Here is a 19412-nt window from a genome sequence, read left to right on the forward strand (position 1 = left end):
AAAGATGAAAGCAAATTTGCATGCTAATAGGATGGATGTGATTTTTTATTTTTACATAAATAATTAAATCTTGGTGGAATATTTTATATTGCAGGACATAGAATATCTTCAACATTTTCCAGAGTTGATCAATATTTTGATTTTATAATCGTCAGTGCTGAGAATGCTGCTTTGAGAAATACATAGTACAAAATGGCAGAAGTATGTTTAGGGATATTTCAGAAGTTGTTGGAAATTCTGTCCTAATTCCAGGCCAAAATTCATTTAATGATTTTTAGGAAACTCAAATTTTTTTTAAAGGTGTTTTATTTATTTTTAGTTTACCACACACGGTTCTACATAGTTTTGAGTTCCAGTTTTTCTCCTCTCCCTCCCCCCTCCCTCCCCAAGACGGCATGAAGTCTCATATAACTGTCATGTATAACTTCGCATTGAATTAATTTTTGCTCTAGTCAAGTCGTGGAGAAGAATTTTGACCAATGGAATGAATCACGAGAAAGAAGAAACAGAACCAAAAAAAAAAAAAACAAAACAAAACAAACAAGAAAAAAAAAAAACCCCAAAAAAAAAAAAAAAAGAGAAGCAGAAAAGACGAGCATGTAGTGTGCCTCAGTCTGTATTCAAACTTCTCAGTTCTTTCTCTGAATGAAGATAGCATTCTCCATCGTGAGTCCCCTGGAATTGTCCTTGCCCCTTTAGGTTGCTGAAAGAAGCGCAGTATGTCAGGGTTGGTCCTCACGGAATCCACATATCTGTGGCTGTGCACAACGTTCTCCTGGCTCTGCTCCGCTCACTCAGCATTATGTCGTGTAGGTTTTTTCCAGGTTGTTATGAAGTCTGCATCATCCCCATTTCTTATGGCACAATAATATTCCATCACCTTCATATACCACAGCTTGTTCAGCCATTCCCCAATTGATGGGCATCCCTTTGCTTTCCAATTCTTGGCTACCACAAAGAGAGCTGCTATAAATATTCTTGTACATATGGGTCCTTTCCCCGCTTGCATGATTTCTTTGGGATACAACCCTAGAAGTGGTATTACTGGGTCAAAGGGTATGAACATTTCTATAGCCCTTTGGGCATAGTTCCACACCGCCCTCCAAAATGGCTGGATCAGCTCACAACTCCACCAGCAATGCAACAATGTTCCAATTTCCCCACATCCTTTCCAGCATTTATCATTCTCCTGATTTGTTATTTTAGCCAATCTGACAGGAGAGATGTGGTATCTAAGAGTTGTTTTGATTTGCATTTCTCTAATCAGCAGCGATCCAGAGCATTTTTTCATATGCCTGTAGATAGCTTTAATTTCTTCCTCTGAAAACTGCCTGTTCATATCCTTTGACCATTTCTCAATTGGGGAATGGCTTGTATTCCTATATATTTGGCTTAGCTCCCTGTATATTTTAGAGATGAGGCCTTTATCAGAGATACTAGTTGCAAAGATTTTCTCCCAATTTTCTGCTTCCCTCCTAATTCTTGTTGCATTGGCTTAGGAAACTCAAATTTTAAACCTGTGTTGCTTGATAACTCAGCAAATTTTTCTTGACTTTATAATGACAGGTGTTTGAGGTTTTTTATCTTGATTGAGTATAGTTTATGAACAACACTTATTTTTTCAGAATCAAAATTTGAATGGAAGCATTTTTGAAACTGTGACTCCAGGCACTTCAGATGATCAATTATAACTCTTTTTTTAAATTTATTTTTATTTTTAGTTTACAACACTCAGTTCCACAAGTTTTTGAGTTCCAAATTTCCCTTTCCTTCCCCCTCCCCCCCAAGACAGCATGTAATCTGACATAGGTTTTACATATACCTTCACATTAAACTTATTTACATGATAGTCAAGTTGTAAAGAAGAATTATAACCAATGGAATGAACCATGAGAGAGAAGAAACAAAACCAAAAAAGAAGGAAAAAAAGAGAGCAAATAGTTTGTCTAAATCCGCATTCAGACTCCATAATTCTTTCTCTGGATGTGGATAGCTTTTTCCATTATGAGTCTTGGAGCTGTTTTAGAACCTTGTATTGCTGAGAAGAGCCAAGTCTGTCAAAGTTAGTCATCACAGATACCATGTGTCTGTAATTGTGTATAATGTTCTTCTGGTTCTGCTCCACTGACTCAGCATCAAATCACATAAGTCCTTCCAGGTTATTCTGAAGTCTGTCTGCTCCTCATTTCTTATAGCACAGTAGTATTCCATTACATTCATATACCACAACTTCTTTAGCCATTCCCCAATTGATGTGCATCCCCTTGATTTCCTATTCTTTGCCACCACAAAAAGAGATGCTATGAATATTTTTGTACATACAGGTCCCTTTCCCACTTGTGCGATCTCTTTGGGATACAGCCCTACATTTTTATAGCCTTTTTGGGATAGTTCCAAATTGTTCTCCAGACTGGCTGGATCAGTTCACAACTCCACCAACAATGTAACAGTGTTCCAATTTTCCCACATCCTCTACAGCATTTACTATTTTCCTGTTTTGTCATTTTAGCCAATCTGACAGAAGAGATGTGGTAACTAAGAGTTGTTTTGATTTGCATTTCTCTAATCAATAGTGATTTATAACTATTTTCATATGACTATAGATACCTTTAATTTCTTCCTCTGAAAACTGCCTGTTCATATCCTTTGACCATTTCTCAATTGGAGAATGACTTGTATTCCTATAAATTAGGCTCAGTTCCCTGTATATTTTAAAGGTGAGGCCTTTATCAGAGACACTAGTTGTAAAGATATTCTCCCAATTTTCTGCTTCCCTCCTAATCTTTGTTGCATTGGCTTTTTTTATACCAAACTTTTCAATTTAGCATAATCAAAATTATCCATTTTACATTTTTGTAATGCCCGCTATCTCTTGTTGTGTCATGAATTCTTTGCTTTCCCATAAATCTGGTAGGTAAACTATTTCTTGCTCTCCCAAATTGTTTATAGTATCAGCCTTTATTCCTAAATCATGAACCCATTTTGACTTTATTTTGGTATACAGTGTAATATCTGGTCTATTCCCAGTTTCTGCCCTACCATTTTCCCAGCAATTTTTGTGAAATAGTGAATTCTTAGCCCAGAAAGCTGGATTCTTTGTGTTGATCAAAGAGTAGATTGCTATAGTCGTTGACTATTGCGTCTTGTGTACCTCACCTATTCCACTGATCCACCACTTTGTTTCTTAGCCAGTACCAAGTAGTTTTGATTACTGCTGCTTTATAGTACAGTTTAATATCTGATATGGCTAGGCCACCTTCCCTAGCATATCTTTTCATTAATTCCCTAGACATTCTGGACCTCTTGTTCTTCCAGATGAATTTTGTTATTTTTTTATCCAGCTCTGTAAAATAATTTTTGGTAGCTTGATTTGTATGGCGCTGAATAAGTAAATTAATTTAGTTAAAATTGTCATTTTTATTATATTACCTTGGCCTAACCCCAAGCAACTGATGTTTTTCCATTTATTTAGATTTGACTTTATTTGGGTGAAAAGTGTTTTGTAATTGTATTCATATAGGTCCTGGATTTGTCTTGGCAGGTGGACTCCCAATAGTTTTGTAGTGTCTACAGTAACTTTAAATGGAATTTCTCTTTCTATCTCTTGCTGTTGTGCTTTGTTAGTAATGTATAGGAAAGCCAAAGATTTATGTGAGTTTATTTTATATCCTTCAGCTTTGCTAAGGTTGTTTATTACTTCAAGTAGTTTTTTACTTGATTCTCTAGGATTCTCTAAGTAATCATATCATCTGTAAAAAGTGATAATTTAGTTTCTTCTTTGCCTATTCTAATTCCCTCAATTTCTTTTTCTTCTCTTATTACTAAAGCTAACATTTCTAATACAAAATTGAATAATAGGGGTGATAATGGACATCCTTGTTTCAACCCTGATCTTATTGGGAATACATCTAGCTTATTCCCATTACAAATAATGCTTGTTGATGGTTTTAGGTAGATGCTATTTATAGTTTTAAGGAAGGCTCCATTTATTCCTATGCTTTCTAGTGTTTTTAATAGGAGTAGGTGTTGTATTTTGTCAAAGGCTTTTTCTACATCTATTGAGCTGATCATCTCATTTCTGCTAGTTTTGTTGTTGATATGTTGTTTGTTGATCAATTATGCTGATAGTTTTCCTAATATTGAACCAGCCTTGCCTTCCTGGAATAAATCCTACCTGGTCATAGTGTATTATTCTCATGATAAGTTGCTGCAATCTTTTTGCTAACGTTTTATTTAAAATTTTTGCATCCATATTCATTAGGAAAATTGGTCTATAATTTTCTTTCTCTGTTTTGACTCTTCCTGGTTTGGGCATTAGTACCATATTTGTTAAATAAAAAAAAATTGATAAGACTCCTTCACCTATTTTCCCAAATAGTCTATAAAGTATAGGAATTAATTGTTCTTTAAATGTTTGATAGAATTCACATGTAAAACCATCTGGCCCTGGAGATTTTTTCCTAGGGAGTTCATTGATGGTTTGCGTAATTTCTTTTTCTGAGATGGTGTTATTTAGGTATTTTACTTCCTGTTCTGTTAACGTGGGCAATTTATATTTTTGTAGATAGTCAACCATATCCCTAAGGTTGTCAAATTTATGGGTATACAATTGGGCAAAATAATTTCTAATTATTGTTTTAATTTCCTCTTCATTGGAGGTGAGTTCACCTTTTCATTTTTGATACTGGTCTTTCGATTTCTTCTTTCTCTTTTTTTTAAATCAAATTGACCAAAGGTTTATCAATTTTATTGTTTTTTTCATAAAAACAGCTCTTTGTTTTATTTATTATTTCAATTTTATAAATCTCTCATTTGATTTTCAGTATTTCTAATTGGGGATTTAATTGGGGATTTTCAATTTGTTCTTTTTCTAGCTTTTTCAGTTGCATGCCCAATTCATTGATCTCCTTTTTATTGATTTTATTCATATAAGCATTCAGAGATATAGAACTTCCCCTAAGAACTGCTTTTGCTGTACCCCATAAGTTTTGGTATGTTGTCTCATTATTGTCATTCTCCTACCTACAGGGTATATGTACCTGGTTTGGCATGGTGCTTAGCACCTGGTAGCAAATTGATATAGGCCTGGGGCTTAGCATCTAATAGTCAAAGGGTGTGGGCTTGCCTACAAGCAAGCCTCTCCTAATCAACCTTCCCTTAACTAGCTCCACCTGAGGACTATTGAATGGTCAGGGAAGATCTCTGATCACATTAACACCACATTCCCCTCTCCCCCATTTATGCCTTCATTTCTCCCTTCTCCCTTCCCCTCCTCAAAAGAATTTTGTTTTTGACCACTACCTTCCTCGATATTCCCTCCCTGTCAGCCCCACCCCTTATCTTGCCCTTTTTCCTTACTGCTTCTTCCCTCTCTTCTAGCTCTGCCCCCTTTTCTTTCCCCTTTCTGTTCCTACTGCTCGTAGGGCAAGTTTGATTTCTATACTTAACAGAGTATGTTATTCCCTCCTTGAACCAAATCTGATGAGAGTAGAGCTTGATCTCTGATCATTTGGAGTCTAAATAAATGTTATACTTCCTCTGCCTTCTACCTACAGAATTCCTTATACTTCATGATTCCGCCCCATTTGGGCATGGCCTTGGTCTTCTCCGAGATCATGAATTTTGCCTTACTGATATATCAGGAAGGTCTGGAATTCCCTTATTTCATTGAATGTCCATCTCCTTGCCTGAAAGACTATGCTCAAATTTGGATCAGTGGATTCTTTCAATGACTATTTTACCCTCTGATTCTAGAACCTCGGGGCACTTTGCCTTGATGATTTCTTGGAAGATACGGTCCAGGCTCTTTTTTTCATTATGGCTTTCCAGAAGACCAATGATTCTTAGATTATCTCTCCTGGATCTATTTTCCAGGCAGTTGTTTTTCCAATCAGATATTTTACATTTTCTTCTATTTTTTTTCATTCTTTAGGTTTTGTTTGACTGATTCTTGACACCTCATAGAATCATTAGCTTCTACTCGGCCAATTCTAATTTTTAACAAATTATTCTCTTCAGATAGCTTCTGCATCTGTCTTTCCATTTGGCCAATTTTACTTTTCAAGGATTCATTTTCTCCTATTGGGTTCTGTAATTTTTCTTTTACCTCTCTAATTTGGCTTTTAAAATCCTCCTTGAGCTCTTCCAGGAATGTTTTTTGGGATCAAGACCAGATCATATTCCCTTTTGAGGTTTCAGATGTGGGTATAGTGTCAGTGCTCCTCTTCTGAATTTGTATTTTGAGTTTCTCTGTCTCAAATATGATTCAATGGTCTTTTTTACTTTTCTAGTTGGCTTCTTCATGACGGTTGCCTTTTTCCTGGCTTTTTAAGTGGATTTCTGCTTCTGGGGCCCGGGGGCTCTTCTGTCCCAAGCTTCTTGTGTTGGGTGTTAGGGGCCTAGTTACTGGCATTGCATGCTGTGGCCTCTGGTTTTGTCAGCTAGAAGCTATATACTGCTGCAGCCCACCTGGTGCTGAGCTGGAGCTGGCTGGTGTGTGCCAAGGATTGAGGCTCAGTGAAGTCTTTCTGATTTCTGAGTTTCCCTGGGGTTACACTGAAGCTCACAGCATGAGGTGTAGGGGAGGGGTGGTCTGGCTGCTGGAAGTCTCCTCTTCCTCTATAGTGCTATAGTGCTATAGCATGTGCTATAGTATGGCTGGCCTCAGCCCTTGGTATGTTCTGGTGTCTGCTAATTTCCATGGCTATGGGAAGGCACATCTGGGGTCCTGGTGTTGGCGCTTCCTGGCTCCATCCCCCTGGGTCTCAGGAACTCCCACTGGTCTGCTAAGGCGGGGCTTGCTGGAATGCCTCCCTTCCTGCACCAGTCTCCTTCCATCACTGCAAGAGGGGCCCATCTCTCTATCTTCCTGAGCTAAAAGACTACCGAATCCCCACTTCTGGCTCCTCTATTCCAGGGTTTCTCCTAGGGCAATATTTCTCTGGGTTACTCAAGGTCAACAAGTGAGGGATGTTGATTTTAGAGTTTGCTCTGTCATCATGGCTTCCAGAAGTTCAATTATAACTCTTACAATTAAATCTTTGGGAAGGTTGTTTTCAATTACAAAATTTATAATACATATTATATATATAAATGTATATAAAATAATTTTTAATTGTAAAATCATCTGTAGCTATATACATTTCTAAAGAACCATTTTCTGCCCTATTCTTCTTTTTTTAGTCAACTTTTAGTTTAGTTAACTTTTTTAGTAAAATGTTCAATTTTATCTTTTAACATAAATGTAACATTTTTTTCCTTTGAAGTAACATATTTAAATTATTAAGTTTTTCAAAAATATCTGAAGAATAACAGTTTTGGAAGCCATAAGTCATTATGGAAAAAATTTAACAAAATCATATTTCTGCTCAGTCAAAAATATAGCAACTTCATCTTTCAGTTTCAATAATCTGTTTAAATTTTACCCTCTTCAGAGCCACCTTACCTCTGCCTGAAGTAATAAGCTTTTATAATCAAAGTCCCACTCTTTCCAAAGGTTTAAAAACAAACGACTGTTAAAGCCATGACTTTTAATAAAGTTAATAATTTTGATAGCATCATGAAGCACGTCTAACTCTAGTGACGTTTTTTTTGGCTACAAGTGCCTCCCAATGAATCATGCAATGAGTAAAAGTGGCCACCAGCTTTAACTTTTGCTACAAATCCAACGTTCTCACTCCAATACTGTCTATTAAGACTCCAATGCAATTTTTCCACTGTAAACCTTCATTTGTGAAAAATTCATTGACTTTAAGATGTATATTTTCCCCTCTTGTGTGCTGTTCCAAAGGGTGACAAAACAATAATTCCTCATGTATGAAACTTATCTTATATAAAATAACAACTGTGCCATGTTAGAAATATCAGTTTTTTCATCTAAGTGAATTGCAGATCTTGGGCTGCCCTTAAACCTGGTTATAACCTGCTAGAATCAGGCATTATTAGCTTTAGAAATTCTTTTGGAAACAGTATCATTTGATAACAATTTTACAAATTTCATCACCATACTTTTTTCCATGAACTTTTTCTGACATTTTAATAGCAACAGATAATACTAGATCTTATCCTATTGAATAAGGCTTTATAGTTTTTGTGGTTAAATAAGAAATTTCATAAGATGCAAGTAAATACCTTTCATTAACAGTAACAAATTTCTCAAAACATTGTTTTTCTTTGAAGATTTTAAAAGTTGTTCAAAATATTCCTTTGGTTTATTGCAGTATGCTGCATGCTTAGTATTAAGAGGTCATTTTAGTTTGGTTGGTTTCATGCTCTCCACAGCCAAAACTTCATTATAAATTAAGCAAAGAGATTTTTCCACATCATCATCATTATTAGAAGTAAATCTATATTGCAAAAATGACTCAAAATTTTTTCTTTTTCTTGTCAATTTATGTGTACTTACAGAGAAGACTCTGCCACATTGTTATCAGCATTTTTACCTCTTCTATCTAAATTTAGCCACTTATCCATAACTGAAACCTATTTTTGTCCTAAAATATAAATAAATATTGCTAATAATTTCTCAAATAAATACTGGCTTTAGTGTATGGTATTGCATTTGTGCTTAATGTAAAAAATTCATGTTCACACTGATACATTTGTCTTGCTGCAATTAAACAACTGTTTCTGTAAAAGAAGAAGATAACAACAGTTTTAAAAATCAAACATTCTAACACAATACAATCCAAAGATATACTAATTTGAAACTTACATGCTGAGGAATGATGGTAGAAAAATTCACTGGCATTGTGTGCGTGATGGCATGCACAATGCAAAGTGCACATGCTGTATGTTCAGAACCAACGCTGCAGTGAAGTTGCACAATGTAACATGGGCAAGTGCTGCCAGAAACACCTCAGATTTATTACTCGTTTTATTTTGAATTAAGTTTTCATCGTTGCAGGTTCAGAAATCTTTTACTGTTGCCAAGTTTTTTGAGATTCCCCACATTCAGCTATGTGGCCCCATGTGGGGTCACAACCCACAGTTTAAGAAGCCTTGAGACAGAGGAAAGTTAGAGTTCCTAATTAAGGAAGTTTAACACTTGTCATAATGGGGAGATCTAGGGTGTGGCTATCTCTATGTGTGACTGAGGTAGAATGAAATTTAAGGAGGCTGAGGAACTGGGAGGTAAGGGAGTTAGAGAGAACATCAATGTATGTGTGTTGAAGTCCTTTAGTAAAGGGGTGGGAGTTGGGGAGCAGAGGAAGTCAATGAACCAAGTATTGAACTTGAAAAAAGAGGAAAAATGACTTGGAAGATGTTATAGTACACCAGGGCTGTCCAAAATGTGGCCTGAGGGCCGCATGTGGCCAGGAGTAGGGTTTATGTGGCCATCCTACAAGCATAGAAATTTACATAAATGCTTTAGTAAATGAAGCCGAGCTACTGCAGAGCTCTCACTAAAATGGTCAATCAAAATATATTGTCTGTTGTTTCAATAAAAACCTAAGGTTGAACAGCCCTGTAGTACACCATGGTTTGGAGTAGGTGAAAATTTTAAAGTGAGTGAACATCAAAGAAGGAAGAGTTGTTAAGTGATAGAGGTGAAGGGAGAGATTTGAAGTCTTATTGGGTAGCAAAGAGTATTTCAGTTCCCTATCTAGGATCAGTATGTTGGTGAGGAATGAGATCATGCGTATCCAGTGATGGAGAGGATAGTTGGGGATATAGAGTGGTTGGGGAGAGTCACTTCTCAGGGAGAGCTAGGACATGAAAGTAGTGTGAGAGAAAGAGGTCCAGAATGAAGGGAATTGTGTTCATTATAATATAGGAATTCCAGATGGCAGAGTGAAAAGGGTGGGCAGGGTTGGAGTGGGACGTGGTAAGGTAGAACTAAGGTGAGGAAGCTAGGGATAAGACAGCAGAAGATAGTAGTTTGATAGTTTCATTTGATAGTTTTTTCTTATATAGCTGATAATTGATTATTACAGGGATTATTGTTGTCATTCAGTTGTTTTTTTTCAGTTGTGTCCAATTTTTCATGGCCCCATTTGGGGTTTTCTGGGCAGAGATGCTGGAGTGTTTCACCATTTCCTTCTCCAGCTCATTTTATAGATGAGGAAACCGAAATAAATGATGTTAAGTGACTGCCTGGGTCACACATCTAGTAAGTGTCTGAAGCTAGATTTGAACTCCAGAAGATAGTCTTCCTGACTTCAGAGCCAGCACCATATCCACTGCACCCCATTACAGGGATAGGGAGAGAACTAGGAAAAGTCATTGGGGTCATAGTTGTGTTTGTCTCGAAGAGGACCATGACCTCAGGGAAATGATGACATGACTTGCAGTCGACTTTGATCTGAGTGAGGGAGGCTGTGCAAAGTCACCAGCCTCACTTTCTCCTCCAGAGCCATCTGGGTCCAGGGGCCAGATATTCACCAGGACGACTGAAGATGTCCCGGGATGCATTGGGAGACCCTGACCCTTTTAGGCTAAGGTCTTTTGAGGTTCTCACTTTGAGTGCAGTAATGCCCATTCAGTGAATAGACCTCTTTAAGAAGTTAATCAAGGGATGGCCCCTTTAATCAAAACTCAAAAAACAAAATCAAACTGGGAGGGGAAGACCCTCAGGGTTCCTGGAAAGAGTTACTATTTGGTATTTACATTCACTCTGTGCTAGGAGTCCAGGGACCTATTGTCCAATCTTTGAGCTCCAGAGTGAATTGGGTTTAAAGTCTGGTTTTTGAGAAAGAATCTAGCCACTTTACTCAAAGTTAAGGAGGCAGCCTTTGGCCATCGAAATGGCTTTTAACTTCCTGGGTCATAGTGAATGGTAGATGAAGAGTAAAGCTTGGTCTCCCAGGAGTGTTTTAGAGGTCACTGGGCCAGATGTAGGCCTTGGCATCTGACCTGCTTGCTATAGCTATTCCTCCGATAGATAGAAGTGAAATAATATCATGGATTACGATCTCCCTATTTAGCAGAGGGGTCTGGCCAGCCCCAGTCTGGGTCTGGGTTCAACCCCTGGTTTGCTGGTAAAAGTTCTGGTATATTTGTTTAAAAAACAATAACAGTCATTACTTTCTATGTCTCAATAGTGCTCTTAAGTCTTTGGATAAAGCATTGATCTGAGAAACCCAGATGTGAGACATTCCTTTAACTAACTCTGGACAAATGTGTTTGTGTGTAGATTGTCATTGCCAAGTCACTACTGGCTCCATTCTCCGTGTTCAATCATACCATCAAGGAAGCGGGACTAATTCTTCAAGGTAAGACCATTCCAACAACAAAAAAAGAGAGATCATTTCAGAGAATTAATGAATGAAGAGTACTAGTGTTTCATTTGCCACTGTGGTCTTTTCAGAAGGTATTTCAGAACATTAGGAATTCTGTCGCCAAAATAAGGATAAGGGGACAGGTGACTCATCCAGGCACATTTATTAAAGAGGAGCCCGTACTTCATACCCTCTACTCTCTGCTCAGAACAAACTTACTTGGTAACATGGAGTAAATGAATGAATTAGCATTTATTAAGGGCTTGGTATGTGCAAAGTGCTAGGGATGCAAATAGAAAAGCAAGATATTCCCATCTTTCAGGAAGCTCACACTCTGACTGGGGAGACAATACGTACAGGATGTCTCATGGAAAGGCCCAGTGTTCCTTAAAAGTGTAGCGGCAAAGTAGATGGTAAAGCATCTTCTCTAGATGCATCAATTCCATTAATAAAACCTTATTTTTTCTGATGTTGAACCATTTGATGTTGCCAAAGACTTGGTGGTGAGAACTGTCTTTTGTAGGTCTTCTATAGCTGTGACTTCCAAGGAAGTAGAATTTATACCAACTACAGAGACAGCTGTCAGGGTTCTTCTCCCTAGCATTGCTTTCCTGGATGATTACTTCAGGGAGGTGGGAGGCAGAGATGGTGGTTGGGGGGAAGGATTGACTGTCCTCAGGCTTCTTGGGCTTACCTGCACATTGGAGTCAGTTGGTTGGCAGCTGGTGTTGGAGGTAGAGGGGATGATGGGCTCTTTCTCCAAAGGGGTTGCTCCCCTGGAAGATGGCTGCAGGGCAATACATTATTATCCCTACTCTGTCCATTGTGCCAGTAATATACTCCCCTCATGAATAAATGCATAATCCTTTCCTTTTCTCCTCATCTCTGCCTCCCAGAGTCCTTATCTTCCTCCAAGGCTCAGCTCAGGTACCACAAGAAATCTTCCTTGCTGCCAATCCCCACACCTGTGCCTGTTAACTCTCTTGCTTATCAAAATCTCTTGTATTTACTTATCTATGAACATATTAGGTCACTCCAAGGGAATAATACTATTTGGGGTTAAAGACTATTTAATTTTATTTTTGAATGAAATGAACATTTCATTTTCATGAATATTTTCATTTCATTTTCGTGTTGAATATACTGTATGTCCAGTGCATGTAATAAATGTTCATTGAATTAATAATAATAATAATAGCTAACATTGATATAGCACCTAGGAGATAGGTGCTATTATTATCCTCATTTTAGAAGAAACTGAGGCAAACAAGTTCAGTGACTGGAGCCAGATTTTAATTTAGCATCACATTGGCAGTCTTACTTGTATTAGTATTTACCAAAGTGTCATCTTTCAGTTTGTGTGGGAGACCTCAGGGAGCAGAATCTACTACCTAGGATCAGAAGCAATAATTGGAAATAAACAAAAGAACGTATATTCCAAAAAGAAAGAGTTGACAATTTCCAACAGACAAAAAAAAGTGTGTTTAGGCAGACAAAAGGAGGAGTAAAACGAGAAGGAAAAATTGGAAGATGACTACAAAATTTAGTCAGGAGTCCAAAGTAGCTCTTACTAAAGCAACCTGGAGGAAGGTAAGTATTGTTATGGAAACAACACAGTCTGTCAAATATTTGGTAGCAATAATCATGTCCCATCAAAGTCTTTTCTTCTCCAGGCTATAAACGTGCCTAGTTCCTTCATTTGATCTACATGACCTGGTTTTCAATTCTTGGAATTTCCTGCAACTTCTTTGAGTACCCTGGAATGAAATTTGTCCAAGCTCATGTCAAGTCCTAGATTGGCTGATCCATTAAGGATCTAAGGAAGTTGATGGGCTCAGGCAACTATCAAGGAGCACTGACTTCTATGGATCCCTATTAATCTTTAGTTCACCTTTGACTTTCCATACACCTATCTACATTTCCCTGCACTGGCTTATTAATCAGTTCTGTTCTGTTTACCTTTACCCAGCTTTGTTGACATAGTATTCTTCCTTTCTACCTGGATCTCCAATTCCCATGACTTATGTTTCAAACTCATTCTCTTGCCTCTCCTGGCTCTGTTCCTTTGGGAATCTTGCTCCTTTGGTTTTGGCTCGATTCCCTAATATGTAATTTCTGTATGTGAATCCTCATTCTTTGGAAGATTCCTAACAACATTGATACAGGCTTGCTAACCTCTACTAGCACCATGGCAGCTGTGCAAGCTGGTGGTCCAAAATGATATCTTTGATTGAAATAGCCAAGTGACTGGAACTCATTTAGAGCAATTACGTGCTCTTTACTATGCGCCCACTTCTCTCGGGCTTCAGTCCTCTCTTAACTTTTTTTTATTCTACTTTTCAATCTAAAGATTTTTTGAGGGGGAGGAGTGGAAAAGAAGGAAATATGCTTGCCTTCCTGCACCCTCTCTTAACATTGCAACATCAGTCCCTCATAGTGGAGCTTATCTTTTTCTTGTCCTTTTTCTTGACTTAAATATATTTGTGCGTGTATCTGTACAATATACCTATTGATCTTCTGTAAAGGCCATGTCAGTCAACCATTCTGTTGTTCCACTCACCATCTTTGTGCTCTCCCAGACACCTCTCAGGGTAAAACTCTTCCCTGGCCACCATTGCCCTGTATATGTTGTCTCCTTGCCCCCTTCTTCCCCCCCCCCCCATTAGAAGGTAAGTCCCTTGAGGGCAAGGACTGTCTTATACATTTGTTTTTGTCTGGGCCTAGCACACAGTAAATGCTTAATAAATGCTTTTTCATTTATTCATTCACCCTGGAATAGAGTCCTCTGAATGTAACAGAGAAATACAGTTAAGTAAAACCAAGTGCTATAGTGACTGTGTCCCTTTGTCCGGTGCTGGACAAAGCTTTAAAATCCCTTTTGGTTCTCTTTAACATTTTTTCACAAGCCGCACCACATTCTGAACTTTAAGCTTCTGGACCCAATTCTTTGCCCTCACAATATTTGTCCTTGGTTAACTATTCCTGCTTCTATTTTTTGTACATATCATTTTAAAATTTGATTTTATCAGATTGCTCCCTGTGAACGCTAACAACAACAGCAATGATAATGATAATGCAATGGTGTTTTGTAGTGCCTTTATGATTTGCAAAGCACTATATATATATCCATATATACATATGATCTCATTTGATCAGAGAGGCAGCACAGTAGGCTGAAGTGCTGGACTTGGAGTCAGAACACCTGGGTTCAAATCCTGCCTCAGGCACTTACTGGCTCTATGATCATAGGCAAGCTAATTAACCTATCTGAGCCTCAGTTTCCTCATTTGTAAAATAAAGGAGTTGCATTAGATAACCTCTGAGGTCTCTCTCAGCTCGAAAACTTCCATCCTATGATTTATATTTTTTATATGGAACTTTTATTTACCTCTTCTTTTTATTCTTAGTAGGATCATTTGTAATTTTGTCATCAGATTTTTTTTCCTCATTCTTTTTGAGTCATCTTCCCTTTCAGAACTTCTGGCCAGTGAATCAAGTCTATCTTTTCAATGAACTTTTTGAAATCTGCTTTTTTATAGTTGTAGCATCCTTTTGGGCACTGTTTTCTGAACTTCTACGTCAATGAACTGAGTCCTTAGAAAGTAATTACTGCTGCTTCTTCAGAGTTCTAGTCATAACCCTGAGGGGTTGGAGGGGATAGAGCCCCATCAGTATGCTGTAAGCCAGTTAATATCGCCTTAATATCAATTAACTAATTAACATAATCTAGCTCTTACAAAGGAATATTAACTGAGAAAGTATCAAAAAGACTGATGTATAAAATCTCCCTTCTATATACCCACTTGGTCCCTAGGTCACTATAAAACATTTCCCATCCCAACTCAGGGGTGAGGTACAACAATTTCTGGCCTTGGAAGTCCTTCTCTCCCTTTGTGAATCCTGTACCAAGTTCACTTCTAAGTCTGGTATAGCTCATGAATGAATCAATCTCTCCCTCACCCATCCAGGCTGAGTCAAGCAGGTTGCTTCTCAATAATGCTGTACTGTGTCTCCACACCAGACTTATCTAATGCTTCCACCAATGCCTGTTGTTTGAAGGACTTTAGATAGCTTTGACAAATCTCCTAGTCTCCTTGGAGGCTATCCTAGATGGGCCTGCCTATCTCATTGTTTGCTTGGATGCTCTGATCTCAGGATACAATTTCCCCTAAGATCAAGAAAGAAGAAACACATAATCAGAGAAGTGTGGTCAGGAACACGTGGTGATTGGATGAGAAGACAAGGTAGCCAAAGCTCTTGCCTCACTCTTCTTACTCACTCAAAAGCTCCTAGGGAAGAAAGCAAGTGATTAGAGCCCTGAATTTTTTTGTATGAACCCTTAGTTTTGGCTTTTTGCAACCATGCAGTAAGCTGATAGGAAATACGAGGGGATATGATGGGAAAAATGATACCTATGCCTGCTTGTGGGAGAAGGGCCAGTCCATTATACATGCTGAGATAACAGGCTTACCAAGACTCTACATCAGAGATCATGCAGGGGATATTCTGCCTGTTGTAAAGAGTGGGTCCTCGTTAGCCAGCATTCCCTTCCTTAACTATCATCAACCCTTAAATGACATGGTCATCTTCCAAGGTTCCCATTGTTTCCATTTCATCAATCAGCATCAGGTCTAGAGATTACAGTTCAATTCAGTTCCATTCAACAAGCATTTATTAAGTGCCCATTATGTACAGGGTGTGCCAACAGCTTAGGTTTGAGCTTTAATAGCCTAACACTACACTAATACTTTGGGGACAGCCTGCGCAAAGACAAAATTAATTGTTTCCACTCATTGCTTCCTGTGCCTTTTGATTTTCTAATTCTTAAAACTATCAACTCATTATTATTTTATTAACATAAGTTCCCAGAGATAAAATTTTTTCCTCTGAGGATTGTTTTAGTTAAATCTCAAATTTTTTGATATACAGGCTCATCACCATTCTCTATCATATAGTTTTTAAATTGCTTTCATGATTTGTTCTTTAACCCACTCATAACAAGTGTGGTGTATATTTTGCTTGCGTACATTCTCTATATTAATTTTTCATTACATCATAGTCTGTATATAGTTAGAATTTCTGCTTTTGTTAAACATTTACTTTTAATTTCTCTGTGTCTTAGAACATGGTCTATTTTTGTAGAAGTATCATGTTCAGCGAGTAGTTTACAGTCTTCCCTCATTCCCTCCCCTGCAACCTTTTATTTTTAGTAACTTTCTTTTTCTGTGCCTTTTTCTAAGAAACATTCCTTTGCTTTGTTCTCTCCATTCTTTCTCTTCCAGAGATTTTGTTTCCTGCTTCCCAGGCTATACTCATTATCGTCCTTCCTTATTCTTTTGTTTCCTATGGGGTTGGAGTTTCTGACCCAGTTTGAGGTCCCTCTTCTGTTCAGTTTCTATGATACTGCCATTGTAGAGTTTTTGCTACCTCTCTTTATTCTTCTGTGCCTCCCTCTTAGAAATATCAATTGATGAAGGAAGTAATGTCAGACAGAAGCAGTTGGGTGGTACATGTTACCTTTTACCCTAAATCTCATGGTCCAGCTTTCCACCTGCCCTCACTATGATCATGGTCCATCCTAAAGACCATGCTTCATCACCTCTGACTCTACATTCTAACCCAAATCACTCTGAGTGCTAGCTGACCCTAGGAACTCACACATCCTTTCTTTTGGGCATAATGCTGCCCACTGAGGAACAAAACTCTCTCAGAAAAAGCAGGCTCCCCATGCACAAACTTCCCTGTAGGAGTCTCTTTTGCTTTCCTCCACGTTATAATATTTGCTAATTGTACTTCAGTTTCTCTTTGAAGTTTTTATTCATTCTTCCTCCTGTTTCCCTTAGACTGAAGTCACCCTCAGTCCTTCACCCACCACAGAGTCATTCCTCCTCCCCCTTGGGAATGCTGTGCAATAACACCTTCTGCCACCTCCATCCACCTCTTCCACAACCCATCTTTCTAAGACTTTAATAATCTGTCCACTAACTCAATCATGGACTTGGTAGGTAGGAGTGCATCACTGTCCTATCTCTCCCTATTTGTACAACCTTCTCTTCTGCTGTTCCCTCCCACAAAAGACAGTAGTTTGCTTACCTGTGGGAGGGTTAGGGGAATAAGCTGGTGAGGGTCACTTGAGCTCCTTTGATTCTCTTAAGTGTTTAAGTTCCACTGAAACCTTAAGCCCTTAGGTCCTTTGTATCCTTTGGACTTTCTTTATTCTTTTATCTCAAAATTAAACTTTTTTTTTAAACTATAGCCCATAAACAAGCCTAATTGATTTTTGTATTTGGTCTCTTTTTGATAATTATATTTGTTTTGTAGTCTTTTGTCTAAGTGTACGTTTGCAAGTCAAATTGTCTACTCAGCTCTGTTTTCTTATTGTCTCAATTGCCTGGGGTTTTTTTTTTTGTTGAATGTTTATCTTTTTTATATTAATAACTAGGCTCAGTTTTGAAAGGATATGTAATTTTGAGTGACAGCTTTAGCTCCATTGTTTCTTTGGAATATATTATCAATTATCAATTCCCTTCTCTGATTTTGTGTAACTATTGAATAATCCTATGATATTCTAATTGCCTTGCTTTCATAATAGCAGATCTTTCTTATCAGTGCTTCCAGAATTTGTTTTTTCCTATTGAAATTGTTACAGTTTAAAATGCAGGCTTTTTTTTTTCCCTTTGTGGATTCTTTCAGTTGATACTTAGTTGTCTGTACTAGATACTAGATACTAGATACTAGTTGTCTGTAATCAGAAGTTCTAGAGAATTTTCTCATTAGATCATTTGCTTGGATTTATATAAAATTCATGAATCCTTTTAATGTTATATTTGTTCTGTTAAATTTTCCTACACTACAGCTTCTATGTCTTTAGAGAGGTTTTCCATTATGGATTCAATGTCTTCTATTCTGCTCATTACGCTTTTATATTTTATGTTAAGAGCTCTATTTTATGCACTGAGAGCTTTCATTTCTGACTTGTTTTGTTCCTGATTACTTCATGGATTTTATTTCTCTTTTGAACTTTCTGAAGTATTTTGTTGCTGCCCTGTGATATCTGGGAAGCCCACAAGAATCTGTCTTTTACTTTCCTCCACATTATAATATTAGCTAATTGTACTTTGGTTTCTCTTTTAAGTTTTTACTCATTCTTCCTCCTGTGCCTAGGATTCTCTCTGTTGGCATATGTTTGCATACTGGGCTTTTATTGAGGCCTTTTCTCTTTAAAAGGCAGGCTTGTTGCAGGTGTGGAGAGCCTTATCCTCTCTGGAACACTTGGGGGAACAGTGCTCACTCCAGCTCCTTTACTTTCTTCCTTCTTTCGGGCCTTGTGTAACTGACTGTCCAGCAGATTTTTAGCACCTGATGCCTTCTTCTCTCCTCTTCCTTCACGTGGCCCAGCAGAATCAGTGTGCTACCTCCTGTCCAATATGAGCAGAGGAGTGTTTGGGTAGTGTCAGTTTGGCCTACCTTTCAACCAGATCTTGGCCGCGGGTCATGGGAGGAGCACTGCTTTTATCTTGTGGACTTGGCTCTACATTACACTACATTTGCCTCATGATTTCTTTCTTCTGAGGTTGCGTAGTTGAAGAGACTTGTAGAAAGCAGCTAACCCACCATCTTGCTGGTTAAAATCTTCCTCTACCTTTTAAGAAATACAAGAATTCATCAGAGGCTCTGCTTTTTGGTGGACAGAGGCCAACAAATGTCTGGAATGCTGAAGTCATTCATCATCAATCTGTCTTGCCAGTGATTTCATTATTCATATCCTTCATCTGGCTGGAATGTTTGTAATATTCCCACAAGGAAATCTTTCTTTTGAACAAGGTTTGCCCTCCTATTACAAAACTCCCAAGTTTTATTCTACTAAGTCTCTATGATGCCTTGTTGTTCATTTGTTTTTCAGTCATGCAACCTCATTTGGCGTTTTCTTGGCAAAGATGGTTTGCCATTTCCTTCTCCAGCTCATTTTGTGAATGAGGAAACTGAGGCAAACAGCGTTAAGTGACTTGCCCAGAGTCACACAGCTAGTCACCTCAGGAAGATGAGTCTTCTTGACTCCAGTCCCAGCGCTCTATCGACTGTGCCACTTAGCTATCTCTCATCATCATAATAACTAACATTTATGTCATTCTATAAGGTCTAGTAAGACCTTCCTCGAGTTAAAATCTCAGGTTCACTTTGCTTTTGGAATTG

General features: G+C 38.0%; 1 protein-coding gene across 1 annotated transcript in view; it reads left to right on the forward strand.

Annotated features, from left to right (window-relative positions):
* Nucleotides 1-19412, forward strand: part of RAD51B (RAD51 paralog B) — an 817688-nt gene that overhangs the window by 743868 nt on the left and 54408 nt on the right. Inside the window, 1 exon segment of the mRNA XM_036736712.1 lies at nucleotides 11135-11213. Within this exon segment, the coding sequence (XP_036592607.1) occupies nucleotides 11135-11213 (79 nt within the window).

This window comes from Trichosurus vulpecula, chromosome 8 (genome assembly GCF_011100635.1).
Source record: "Trichosurus vulpecula isolate mTriVul1 chromosome 8, mTriVul1.pri, whole genome shotgun sequence".
In the NCBI taxonomy this organism is placed as follows: domain Eukaryota; kingdom Metazoa; phylum Chordata; class Mammalia; order Diprotodontia; family Phalangeridae; genus Trichosurus; species Trichosurus vulpecula.